Source organism: Serinus canaria, chromosome 5 (assembly GCF_022539315.1).
Source record: "Serinus canaria isolate serCan28SL12 chromosome 5, serCan2020, whole genome shotgun sequence".
In the NCBI taxonomy this organism is placed as follows: Eukaryota; Metazoa; Chordata; class Aves; order Passeriformes; family Fringillidae; genus Serinus; species Serinus canaria.
Genome location: NC_066319.1, coordinates 27505444 through 27517768, shown reverse-complemented (window position 1 = coordinate 27517768; position 12325 = coordinate 27505444). Strand labels below are relative to the sequence as shown.

At 41.9% G+C, this 12325-nt stretch overlaps 1 protein-coding gene across 4 annotated transcripts in view; it reads left to right on the top strand.

Annotated features, from left to right (window-relative positions):
* SIPA1L1 (signal induced proliferation associated 1 like 1) overlaps positions 1 to 6088 on the top strand; it is a 199067-nt gene extending 192979 nt beyond the window's left edge. For all 4 annotated transcript variants that reach the window (XM_018907576.3, XM_009102016.4, XM_018907573.3 and 1 more), the window contains 4 exons: positions 1926 to 2072; positions 4243 to 4357; positions 4842 to 4923; positions 5681 to 6088. In XM_018907576.3, the coding sequence (XP_018763121.1) occupies positions 1926 to 2072; positions 4243 to 4357; positions 4842 to 4923; positions 5681 to 5824 (488 nt within the window). In that variant the 3' untranslated portion in view covers positions 5825 to 6088. The remainder of the gene's footprint in view (positions 1 to 1925; positions 2073 to 4242; positions 4358 to 4841; positions 4924 to 5680) is intronic.
* The last annotated feature ends 6237 nt before the right edge of the window (positions 6089 to 12325 follow it).

Below are 12325 nucleotides of genomic sequence, written 5' to 3'. Positions count from 1 at the left end.
TTAGCTACACAGGATACATTTGACAGTGAAGGCTGATGAAGAAATCTATTTTAAATTCTTTTCATCTGACTGTGATCACCAGGCATCAGTTTTCAGTGTTGAACCTGGCATTTTCTTGAGCTGTTGTGTCTGTATAATGTGTTTCTTGCGTAAGAGTTAGGAAACTGAGCTCTTTTCCTTTCTATTTTTTATATGCACTAAAATAACTTTGTAGACTTGGTTATGCTTCTAACTGGATGGAGGATTTGGTTTCTGAGGGCTTGGGGTCCGAAGATTAATGATGCCACCGGAGTACAAGTGGAAAGCAGCTCTTTGTCTCTTTTCATTTAAATGCTGTCTTGTCCAAAAAGAAAACTACAAAACCTTTTGTGGTCATGTTCTCTTCCACCCTAAACTGATAACTCCTCCTAGCCCATAACCTTTCTACCTCTGTCAACAAAACAAGGTTTTCCATTTTCTATAAAACGTAGGAGCTGCACTATAAAAGGAACAGCTATTTGATTGGCAGACAAACTGTCTTCCCACACACACTTCGCTGAGAAAAGGATTAAATAAGCTAGATATTTAGTACCACAAGTATTTGTTGGCTTCCAGTTATTCAAAATTCTTTAAATTTAAAGATTCCAGAGCTCATCCATTTTTAGAGGAAAAATGTTGAGCTCAAAATGCTCGTATTAGTTCATCTGCCTTAACAATCCAACGCACATTCTTAAAGCAGGTAGCTTTTCAAATAGTTAGGTTTTCATCTAATTGCATGTATCTTTTCACTAATTGGAAATATTTTCATGTTGACAACCTCCAAGATAACTATTTCAAGAGATAAGACAAGAATCCTCAGTGTTAATAGTATTGAATGTAACAAAATTACATTTACAAAAAGTAAATACACACAGACCCAGAAAAAATAAAAATCAAGATTTCTGAGCAAAGAAGTGCACGCAGTGTAACTTTTTTGGTCACTGTTCCCCAGGCAGCAATATGATTTAGCTGAAGTTCTTATGAATTATTTTAGTTATTGAAGTTACATAGTTATTAGACTATCCAAAAAAAGGTGGTGGGGGGGGGGAGAATAAACAACACAACTCAGGCATTTTGGGATTGTATCCTGCCTGTCACATTATCTTTCTGGTCTGTATGATCCAAGCAGATTCTTTTCTCTAATCTTCTCAGCAGCTTCCTCCCAAGTGCCCAGTCCATCTTCTCACCCCTGCATCTCTCTCTTCTAATACTGCCTACAGGGTTTTCAAAACTTTTTTACATCCATGACAGAGGGCACGAGAAAGGAAGTTGTTGCTACTTCTGAGCTCACACATGTGACCAGGCATAGCACATTTTTTGATTGTCTAGCCAGTAAACTGAAATAAAGTAGATAATTCTTGGTTGACAGTTTGGTGTTGCTCTAATTAGTGGTGGAAATCTAAGTGTTTCACTTTTGGTGTTTTAATTTGCACAAAAATTTACTGTGGTTTTGAATCCTTCTTTACAGCTTGCCAATGCTTTTTTTCCATAGTGAGCCAGGTATCTGAAGGTTTCACTGGACTGCTGAGAGATGTGCAGTGCTCTGGAAGTAATTTTAAGGGTTTTCTTGTTCTGTTTCATCTTGGTAGGCTTAATTTGGATCCCATTGGTTTACAAGATTGTAAAGAGGAAGGAAAAAACCTCACAGTTTTGGGTTGGTTTTTGGGGCATTCAGCTGAAAAGATTAAGGCAAGTTAGAAAGGAGCTGAATGTGCTGGCTGTAGAAAACTGCTTTGTGAAGGGCTGTATCTGGCGAACTGCAGTTGATCAAACATTCCTCTGAATTTTGGCGGATTTTGAGAAGTGCTATGCCAGAAAAGTTAAGAATAGGGTGTGCAATATATTAAGAAAGGAATTTTCAGGTATTTTTATTTATGGAGTTTATAATCTATTCTGCATTGCTCCAGGAGAGTTTTCTGCCTCAGACAGCTCCCTCACAGATATCCAGGAGCAAAGACGACAGCCCATGCCAGACCCTGGTCTTATGCCATTGCCTGATTCTGCCTCTGATCTGGACTGGTCAAACTTGGTAGATGCTGCCAAAGCTTTTGAAGGTAAGTTTTCAGAATACAACACTTAGGAAGCTGGTCTTTGTGCAAGCTTTGTTAAGGACTGTGGGTTTTGTGTTTGTTTGGGTTTATTTTAATCCTGACTTTTAGTTTTTTTGTTCTTAATTTTCTACTTGGTCTGAAGCTTAGTTCATTTAAAATATCAACTGAAGTGTCAAGAGCCTGAAACTTTGTATGTAACACTCAGATACCATTTCTTCATACTGGAAATCCTCGGTGGTGTGGTTTGCCAAATCTTTGTGAAACTGGTCACTTTTCATTTCACGTAAAGCAGTTGCAGGAGGCTGGTTTGGGAAAGGCACAGAAGTGCAAAAATAGTGTCATATAGTAGGGGAAAAGCACACTAAAGTTTGCTAGCTTACTGCACTAGTGGGAAGTACATCTAGTGCAGCTGAAGTTTGCTACAAGATAATTTGGGAAATACACCTTGTTGGTAAATAGTTTTTCATCGCCTCTGCATATCCCGAAGACGTAGATTTGCATGGAAGTGTTGTTTCATCCTATGGCGGGTTTGATCTCCATGACACTTGGTAAACTGAAGAGAACTGTCAACTGTCTAGATACATTTGAACTTAAAATTAAAACTTAAAATGCAGTTTTAACAAAAGAGAATTTATGTTACTAGAATCCAATGGACAAGTCTCCTAGGTGTGTGAAACAGAAGTGCCCATTTCTAATATCTGCATAAATGCTGTCCCACCTTCATGGAAGTGTTTTTTCACTTATCTTGAATCTTTTAGACCTTATTCAGCATGGTTGGAGAAGTCTGTGAAGTAATTTGATTTCTTGGCTGTTCTCTGGTAGTAGCCTTAGATATCATTAGGACAGTGTGTGTCTCTATGAGTGTTCAAGATGTACTCATGTCCTCTGCTCTGTTGCTACAGGAGTCGTAGGAGCAGTTTGGCTCAAATTTCTGCTGTGCAGTTTTGGGAAGAGTATTCAATGTAAGACATGGTCCTCAAGAGGAGATGAATTTGTAGTGATGGTTTTTTCATCACATCATATGGGTGAAACTCAGGTTTTAACACATTTCCCTGTGGTTGGCAGTTTCCCTCTAAAGGATCCCCTGGTTTTTGGTGGAATTTGACTGTCCTCATTAACCTGAATCCCTCTCTTGGTAGGCCCCAGACTTACTTGTGTTTCTCTTCAGAAGTGTGAACACAGTCACTGTGGTCAAAATAACAAACTGACAACTCAGATGAAAAAAAGGCTGGAGTAATGTGTTATCTGGCAGCTTCATGTCACTGCTATAAAAATACATTCAAATGTGACTTGGAGAGGGATCTCAGTATAATTCCATTGGTGTTTGGTTGTCTGGTCTCAGTATAATTCCAGTCTCTAGTCTCTGACAGGTGTCAGTAGGTATTGACACATACCAAGGAGCCTAAATTCTGATTTGTGATCCTGAACACCTCCTCTACACCGCTGATTGGTGTCCTCAGCACGAGCCCTTGAAGTTACAAATTGTGGTATCTGTACCAGCTGAAAGGAAAACTGCCTGGATTCCTGAGCTACACCAACCTGTAGTAAAAAAGTTTGCCAAACAGAAAAAGACAATACTCTTTTGTTTCCAGTGAGAGCCCAACACCTGCTGAGGTTAATTTATTAAGCTAAAGTCTTTATACTGCTGTTTGTCACACCATGTGACAGTGTTTTAGAGATGTGTAAGAACATTTGAACAGTTACAGGGCAAGAAATACACACACAAGGTAGGAAAGAGGTTTCATGTTTCAATCTGAAAATGTTTTATAATACAGAAGGAAAAAATTTCTGGTTCTGGAAAATGACATTAGTCAAATTGAACACAGTGAACTTTTCTTTCCTCAAGATAAAGGCATTCTTTATAAAGTGAAAGGAGCTAAAGATAGTTGCTAAGTTATTGGGTGGTATCATGCAGTCGTACCCCAGAAGATCTGCACAGTGCTGCTTGTGCCACAGCTAGTAATTCCTGGCTCCAGTACAGTGGCAAACCTGGTGCAAACATTTGCACTGCCAGTTTGCTTCCATCAAGTGGACATTGGTATGTTATCTCATCAGTTTATCTTGCTTGAAACAGACTGAAATTGGTGAGATGCTGCAGTGTAGCTGTTGTGCTGTGCATGAACAAATATAATTACTGCTGCCATTGTTTTTCTCTGTATGTTTGCCTTCTCAGTTCAGCGAGCTTCATTCTTTGCTGCTGCTGATGAAAATCACAGACCTGTGAGCGCTGCTTCCAGCAGTGATCAGGCTGAGGACCAGCTTACTGCACAGATAAAGCCTTATACAGGGTAAGTAAATACACTAGATGGGCAGGCTTTCCCAGCTACAAACCAAGGAAAAGAGTAGGGATGTCTTCATTTGGAAGTCATCTCCAGGCTTCATGCAGTAACTCTTCGCAAGTTCTAATGAAGATGGAATTGGGAGGTAAAAATAAAAGAATTGTAAGTCCAGTTGCATCTTTTTGCAAGTTTTTTCTTGTCTGAGATGTTCATGAAACTGTCCAAAGCAATGGTAATTCAAGCATATACAGTGAGTTCAAGTAGAAAGAAGTCAAGTGATGGGATGACCCCAAGTAATCATGAGTTAAATTTGCTCTGTTGTTTAATGTGCTGCATGTGTTCCATGTACTCTTTATTATGTTCATTTTGTGACTTCTTGTTGCACACAAATGCATACCTTCATAAAGGCACTTGGTATAAACAAAGCTTCTAGCTACCCCCTGTGAAGACAGTAAATCATATCAATACCTGTTCTGTTTCCTGCTTTCAACAGTAAAGAATCCCCTCCAACTCTCGCCTCTAAAGTGGACCAACTGGAAGGTTTGCTGAAGATGCTGCAAGAAGATTTAAGGAAGGTAAGCATTTCATCTACAGAAGGATTTATAAGACATGTATTTAGTTGGTGCTTGGTGGTGCTAATAACTGTGTAATCTTGCTTTGCCATGCCTGAGCCTGTGACAGCCTCATCCTAGTATGAGAAAAAGACATTTCTTTGCTACTTTTCTCAGGCTTCTAATTATGCACGGCTGGGATGGGGTGTCTGAATTTGTAGGCGTTTGATTCCTCTGCTTAAATTAGGAGGGTGATTCACAGTACCTCCACACCTAATTCAGGTGACACTGCAAAAGGCTTGAAGTTAGTCCATAAAAATGTATCCTGCTGATGAAAAGTTGACAGCGCTATCTAAACCTGTAATTTCTGTGGTGGAAACTTTCTGTATTGTTTTAATGTCTACTTGGTCCAAGAAGGATCTGCAGTAGTGAGATGAAGTCTCCTAGCTGGGAAAGTGTTTGCAGGAAGATTCCCTGCCCTTTACTTAGTTAACCATCAGCACTTGTACATACAGAACAGCTCATGGCCAATTTTATTGGACCACCTAGAAAGTCAGCTTCTGTATTGGGATCTAATATAAGGAAATCTTGTTCATGCAATCAAAACATGGGCAAGGGAACATCACTTATATCCCTTGGATATAAACTCATGTGTTACTGCACTTAAAATCCTTAAAAAGAACAAGACTTATGCTCACTTAAGAGATTTCTGCTGCTTTAGATAGATAGGAAGTGTGACCTGAAATTTCCACTAAGATCTGTATTTTTCCTTGTGCCTAAGGAAAAAGAGGACAAGGCCAGCCTTCAGGCTGAAGTGCAACATTTGCGGGAAGACAACTTGAGGTTACAGGAGGAATCCCAGAATGCAACTGAAAAGCTGAAGAAATTCACCGAATGGGTTTTCAACACAATTGATATGAACTGAGAACGGTGTATGGAGAAGGAAACTATCTGTTATGAATATTATTACTGGGACTTAAGCTTTAATGCCACCTTAATTATGACATGTGAAAGTATAGTCAGAGCAATTCCCTGTTCTTCATCCTCCAATAACCCTTTTTTGCATCTCTGCGCGCACTCAGAACAATTGCAGATCAACAATCAATGTCTGCCTTTTGTAGAAAAAACAAAGTAAATAATTTTAAAAAGGTAAAATAAAAAAATAAAAGTTTAACTGCTAAAATGTGAATGTCTATTTTTTGCACATTGTCTCTTTATCTGTTAATGTACAAAATTATTTGGAGGCCAGGATCAGGTTTGCTGTTCCATCTGCCTCTGTTTCCATTAACTCCTTTCTCTCTGTTTCAGGTAATCTGCTTTTCCTTGCAGCTTTGGCAAATATTATGACATCTAGAAAATTAGAAAGAAATGTTTACTTTACTGCTCTTCTAACATTGTTTTCTGAAGTATGCCACAGACAAGGGGATGTAATGCAATGTTTTAGGTGTCTCCTTAGCAATTTGCGCTTGGTTACTAGTGCTACCTTCCCATACATTGCAGAGAGCGCGTGTCCATAGTGTATGGTACAGTACAACCAGCATCACAGCTTAGAGAGAGACTAGAGAGGTGAGCCATGGGTCAGGCATATTGTCACACATCGATTGCATTAGCATTTCTGGTGGCCTTTGTTTCCTGTGGAAGCAGTGGCTACAAGGACCTTTACAAACAGCAAAACTAGGCATGCTGCAGTTCATACCACATCAGGCAGGCTGAGACATAAGTAATCCAGCAACAGTGCTCAGTTAAATACAGCACCCTCCCCTTCCAGGGGAGTCTGGTGCTTGCATACGTGCAGGAGACTTAAGCTGAAGTTGTAAAGAGATTAAGATTTTTTTTTTCCTCCCCCCTGAAATGTCACCATAAAAACCACACAAACTATCACTGTGTACCTGCCCTCCCATTCTGTTTCCCTTGCTTTCTCAAATCACAGCAGATTGGAGAAAAGTTTATTCAAGTTGTGTTTTGTTGCATGAGAGATCTTATAAATCCTTTATTATGGAAAATAGAGGAATATGTAAAGGGGAATTAGAGAAGTGTATTTTTCAAAGCACTGGGACAGGATTGGAGCTCTGAAATCCTGAGTCCCCAGTGAAATTGTTTCTCACGAGATTTCCCAAACTGCTTCATGCCAGCAAAGTTAATTTCTTGTTCTTTGAAGGAACAGCTAACTTGCCACAACGTGTTACCTCTACAGAAAATACCTTTTAGGTGTCAAAATACAGCTTTTAAGCACCATGATCTGCACAGGAATTGAACTGTGCAGTGTGCTGAGAAACCTTTTCTACTCCCTTCTGAGGATATAGTTACTACCTTAGTAAATATTGCCTTCCATAAAGTGCAGTGTATTTGGGGGTTAATTTTGAGAGCATCCTCTCACTCCCCTTTGTCACATTCTCAAATAAACAGATTAAAATCACCGGCACAGTCTTGTCAAAGACTTCCATGCTCTCTTCAAATCCCTTTTCCATGATCTTTAATCTTGCTGCACACAAGTACACACTACACTTCAACCTCAAACTTCATTTGTGATGCTAATCCCCATGGAGTTCTTCTCTAATGCTTTGTCATGGAAATGGATCTCTTTGGAACTATTTCTGGAGTGCTTTTGTAAAGGTTTAGAATGTCTTGGGTTTTTTAATGACTTGTATGAAGGAGATTTATATAATGCCTGATATTATTTGTAAATGGGAAATATTGCTAACATCTCTGAGCATCCTGAAGTCTTGCTTTTATTCTCTTTTATTTTTAAGTTTGGTTTTATTTTATTTCAAAAAATATTTTGGGACTTGGGGCAGACTATTTATTAGAGTTTTGCAACAGAGTTCTTCTTGTATGATGCCACTGAAGGCTACTTGTAAAATTCTGACAATAAAACTCATTTTAAAGGTTCTTCTAAACCATTTTCTGATTTTGTTGGATTTGTTTAAGACTTTCCAGTGTCCATTTCTTCCTGCTTTCTTCATGTACCACTTTTCTCAGTACTTATTGATACAGGAGTTCCATTCTCTATTAGATTCCTAATTTTTATCCCTTTGAAGGCCATTACTTGGTAAGTAAAGAACACTTCATCCCTTGGCTGTTTTACTTGTATTATTGCACAAATATATCTTGCCCCATTTACAAGGGTTTGCTACCTTTAACAGTTGCTCTGGGCTTCACCAGAGTCATGTAAAGGAGAGACAGTGGGGTTTTTTTTTAATTTATCAGGATTTTAGAACTGACTTGGACTGAAGCTATTTTAGGTGGAAACCAAACTGTCCTAGTACATCTAGTACATCCCAAGGACACACAACTTTCAGCATCCCAGAGCCAAACCTGCAAGCGTGCAGCATCGGGTTTTAGGTTTGGGAGGGTGGGGCAAATAATCAGTTTGGTTTTTTTTTTCCAGATTTCCATCTTTCACTTGGGAGATGACCTTGGAAGTGTTTTGAACAGATGTGTTTTTGGCCCGCTGGATCAGCATTCCACACAGCTCAAAGATGTGGAACTAGGTCAGTCTGCGGTAAAGTGTCTTCCAGTTCACTGAATAAATCCCTACGAGGCATGTGGGGAAAGAAGATTCATCTCTTTCTAGCATGAAGTTACTGGACCAAAAGAGCTGTGAAGCAGCAAGAGTGAATAGAAACATCTGATGAAAAATTGAAGTTGAATCTTGGAATGAAAACTAGATGCTGTCTGAACGTTTGTAATTGGATCCTGGTAGCTGAGCTGAAGGAGAAAGCTTCCTTCAGATCAAGGAGTTGCCCTGTCCACATTCATAATGAATTCATGCTAGAGGTTCCCACACCCCACCACACAAAGCGCTAGGTCAGCCTAGACCAGGGCAGGATCCAACTTGCAGGCATCTCCGTGCAGCTGGAGCAGTGACTGGCCTCAGCAAAAGGTGGGAGGCTGTGGGAGCAGTGTGGGTAATAAGGACAACCTTCCTGTTTCACCCATTTCTCCCAGAGAGTAATTTTTTATGTTCCTGGAAACAATCTACATTCCAGTGCAAAGGTGCTGTTTCCCTGTGACAGGTTTTTGGATACTGGATGTGGCTGGTACAGCAGCAGCAATCTGCCTTCTTTCAAAATCCTACAATCAAGGTGTGGGGATGTCACCACAGAAGGGCTGCAGCCTGCTCTATGGGTAATACTCTGCCCAGAAGTGGTGCTGGGCATGGGTAACTGGTCAGAAGGTGGTAACCAGGTGTGGTTAGGAGTGAGCTGTGAGGCACACAGGGGCAGGGATTGTGAGGGGAGAAGCTGGTGGGAAGGGGCCTGGAGGAACTTGTTATGGGGTTAAGGGAGAGGAGATGGGATGAAGTGCAACATGTTCAGGTTTCACTCATCTGAAGGTGTGGTTGCTGTATGATAACTTCTTGTGTCTGTGGGAGGCTGCGTTCCAACTCAGCAAGTAGTGTGAGAGCCTTTTCCCCAGTTCTTTCTATTGAGGGAAAAGTCCCCATAAACCAGGCACAGCCTGGGAGGATGGACTGACCTGCTTCTAAGACCTTTATGTAATTCTCTCATCTCTTAGTGCCTTCCTTCGGGCTGACAGCTAACAAATCCTCTTTTTAAGCAGTCAGCTCTCTCCTGGCAGACAATTCAGCATGGTGTTAGTCCTGTATGTGAGCAACTTGCTTTGCTGCAAGACAGCAGGGGAACAGGAGGTTGCAGTTTATCTGCTGGTATGGCATCCAAAGCTGGATTCCCTGGAGGAGAGATGATACTGTCCCTTCTCCACTGCTGCAGCTGGAGCAGACATGGGCTGTGCTGAGGTGGTTACTAATGGAGGGAAGTTGAGCAATGAGATGATGAGGCTTGTATACATGCCTCCACCTTTCCCTGATAATGGCAGTGGTGAGGAAATCCTTGCTGCGCTTTTTAAGGAAATGCGGGGGGAAAGAAGCTGTCAGAAATATTCAGAGCTCTGCAGTAAGATACCCTTCCCCCAGCAGCTTTGGCTGGGCATGAGGGGAGTTGGGCTGGGAGTTTATGAGTTTAACTTGTTGAAGCCCCAAGACAGGCTGCAGCTGATGGCAGCCACTTACACCTCCTTTCTGTAAGGAAGACCAGTTGCAGCCACTGTCTGGGAGAGGCAGATCCTCTCCAACTTTCTACAGCAGCAGCCTGAGGAATCAGTCAGCTTTGGGGAGACAGAGCTGCTGGGGACCTTGTGGAGTTTTGCCCCTCTCAGTAAGCAAGGTCTCAGGAAGCAAAGTCCCTCTGTCCAGCTTTTCCTGTGTTTGCATGGATGGACCTGTCTCCTTTCAGAAGGTATTTTCTGAGTATCAGAACCTACTTGTGTTTTCCCCAATGTTTTGTGTCAGTGATTTAAAGTGGACTGGGCTGTCTGTGGAACAGCAAAGTGTGGACAACTAAAGAACTCCTATGGGAAGTAAAACCAGTGCTGCAGTAATCTGTACATCCTCACCAAACTGCAGGGCTGGGGGCTGCAGAATTTATGATCTCTCACAAGGTAACTCAGAAGGATCTTCAGGAAGTCTCTTGTCCAGCCAGTTGCTCTGGACTTTACCCAGCTGAGTCTTGAAGAAAAACCTTTGAGCATGGAGATGCACGGTCTCTCTGAGCAATGCATTACTTTGTTCATCATTAAAAGTTTTCTCTTTTCAGGGTTATTAGAAGAAAGATGTAACCTCAGCAGCAGGTGCAGGCTGTTTTGCCTACATTCCAAAAGCTTATGACACAGGAGTCTGTACCCTCCATGAAAGTCCACAGCATGTCCTCTGTCTGCGGCTGGCAGCAGAGCACCCACATGTGCCATTTTTCCTTTGGTGAGCCTGGCAGGAAGGAGAAGCCTGAGGCTTGGTGGATGCTAAGTGCTGTTTGCTCCACTCCACTAATCAGCTTCCTGTAGTCCAGTTCTGATTCATTTCTAGGGATTTCTTTTTTCTATACTTGGTACTGCTTATTCATGCTTTAATCAGGGCCTAGACTGAGCCCCCTGGTTGTCCTTCACTCTGTGCTGCCTGCAAGAAGGACACACGTGCTGGGGAGTCAGCTGCAGGCAGAGGATGCTCCTGGCAGCTGAAGAAGCCTATCAGCCTATCACTGTTGGTATGCAAAGAAGTCAGAGACTGCAATGAGGATGTATTCCAGGACTAGGACTAAATGTAGTTTCCTAACCTCATGTTGTGATAGTGGCAAATCCCACCAACTAGTAACTAAAACGAGGTTTCACACCACAGGGGCAAAAAGACAGGGACTTGTCCTAGTGCTGTTTAAAAGCTCTGAGTTTTTTGAGTTTTCCTCTTGCTTTCTCCCACCTCTCCGGCAGTTTGTTCGCTTTGTCTGGTGGCTGCTGACTGCTGTTCTGCCTCCTGGGATCTGATGCAGGAAGAGGGGCTGCTCCAATGGTCCTGGCAGCAAAGCTGTGCCTGCCTGTGGCTGAGCTGAAAGGCAAGACTGAGTTGAGTAATTGAAGGGCTTGGCTGAATTGAAGAGCTTGACTGCTCACTTATTTTGTGAAAGGAGCCAAGGCACATTTGCATCTCTTTCTATCTCACACCCATAGGAGTTTGCTTAGCTGGAGCTGGGAGGCTCAGTGATAACTTCCACTGTATGGAAGGAACAAGCTATGTCATGCCCAAATTGCAGTGTGCCCAGGAGGTGTCTGTCCACACACAGCAGAAACAACCACTGTGTTCTTGCCCAGCCCTCCCTGCTATAAAGCTTCTGGCTCAGTCCAGCTCTGCCCAGAGGAGCAGCCCAGACCTCTGTAGTACCAGCTTCTGCTGCAGGCATTACATGGATGGGGGATTGGGGGCACTCCATTCTTGTTTCCTCCATGACCCATGCCATTTGGTCCTAATAATGGGATAATATAAGTGTACCTCTATTTGCTTTTAATCATTCTTTGTAGCACCTTTATTCTTTTAGAAAAGGTTAGGTGTTTTCAAGCTGTGCACAAGCATCTGACAAAAGCCATTCTTCCATGTTATGCTTCACATTAGTAGACTGGTCAGTCACCTCATCTGCAAGTCCTAATAGCATTATTGACTAGTAGATTGTTTTGTGACATCCTCTGCTTTATGTTCTTCCTCAGGTCAGGCTCAACACACAGCCTGGGGAAAAAGAAGGGGGCAGAGAGGAGTACATAGAACTGGCTTCTTGCCTACTCAGCGTTTCCCTCTTCCTGCTTGCATGTCTTCTGCCATATCTAGAGCTATTGAAATTGGAGAATTTCACATGTGTGAACTTTTCTAGCTGATCTAGTCTGCTAGAAAGTCCCCCATGGAGGCCAAATATGTGCAAGCTGCACTGTGTTCCACTGACTGTTCAAGCAAACAAGGAATTGCCTCCTCGATGAAAACTTAATGAGGTTACACCTATAGCATGGAAATGTGAGTCTCTCTTTGTGATTTTTCTTTCAATGCTTCCCTGGCCTAAAAGCAACACTCAAACTAGCATTAGTTCCACAGCTC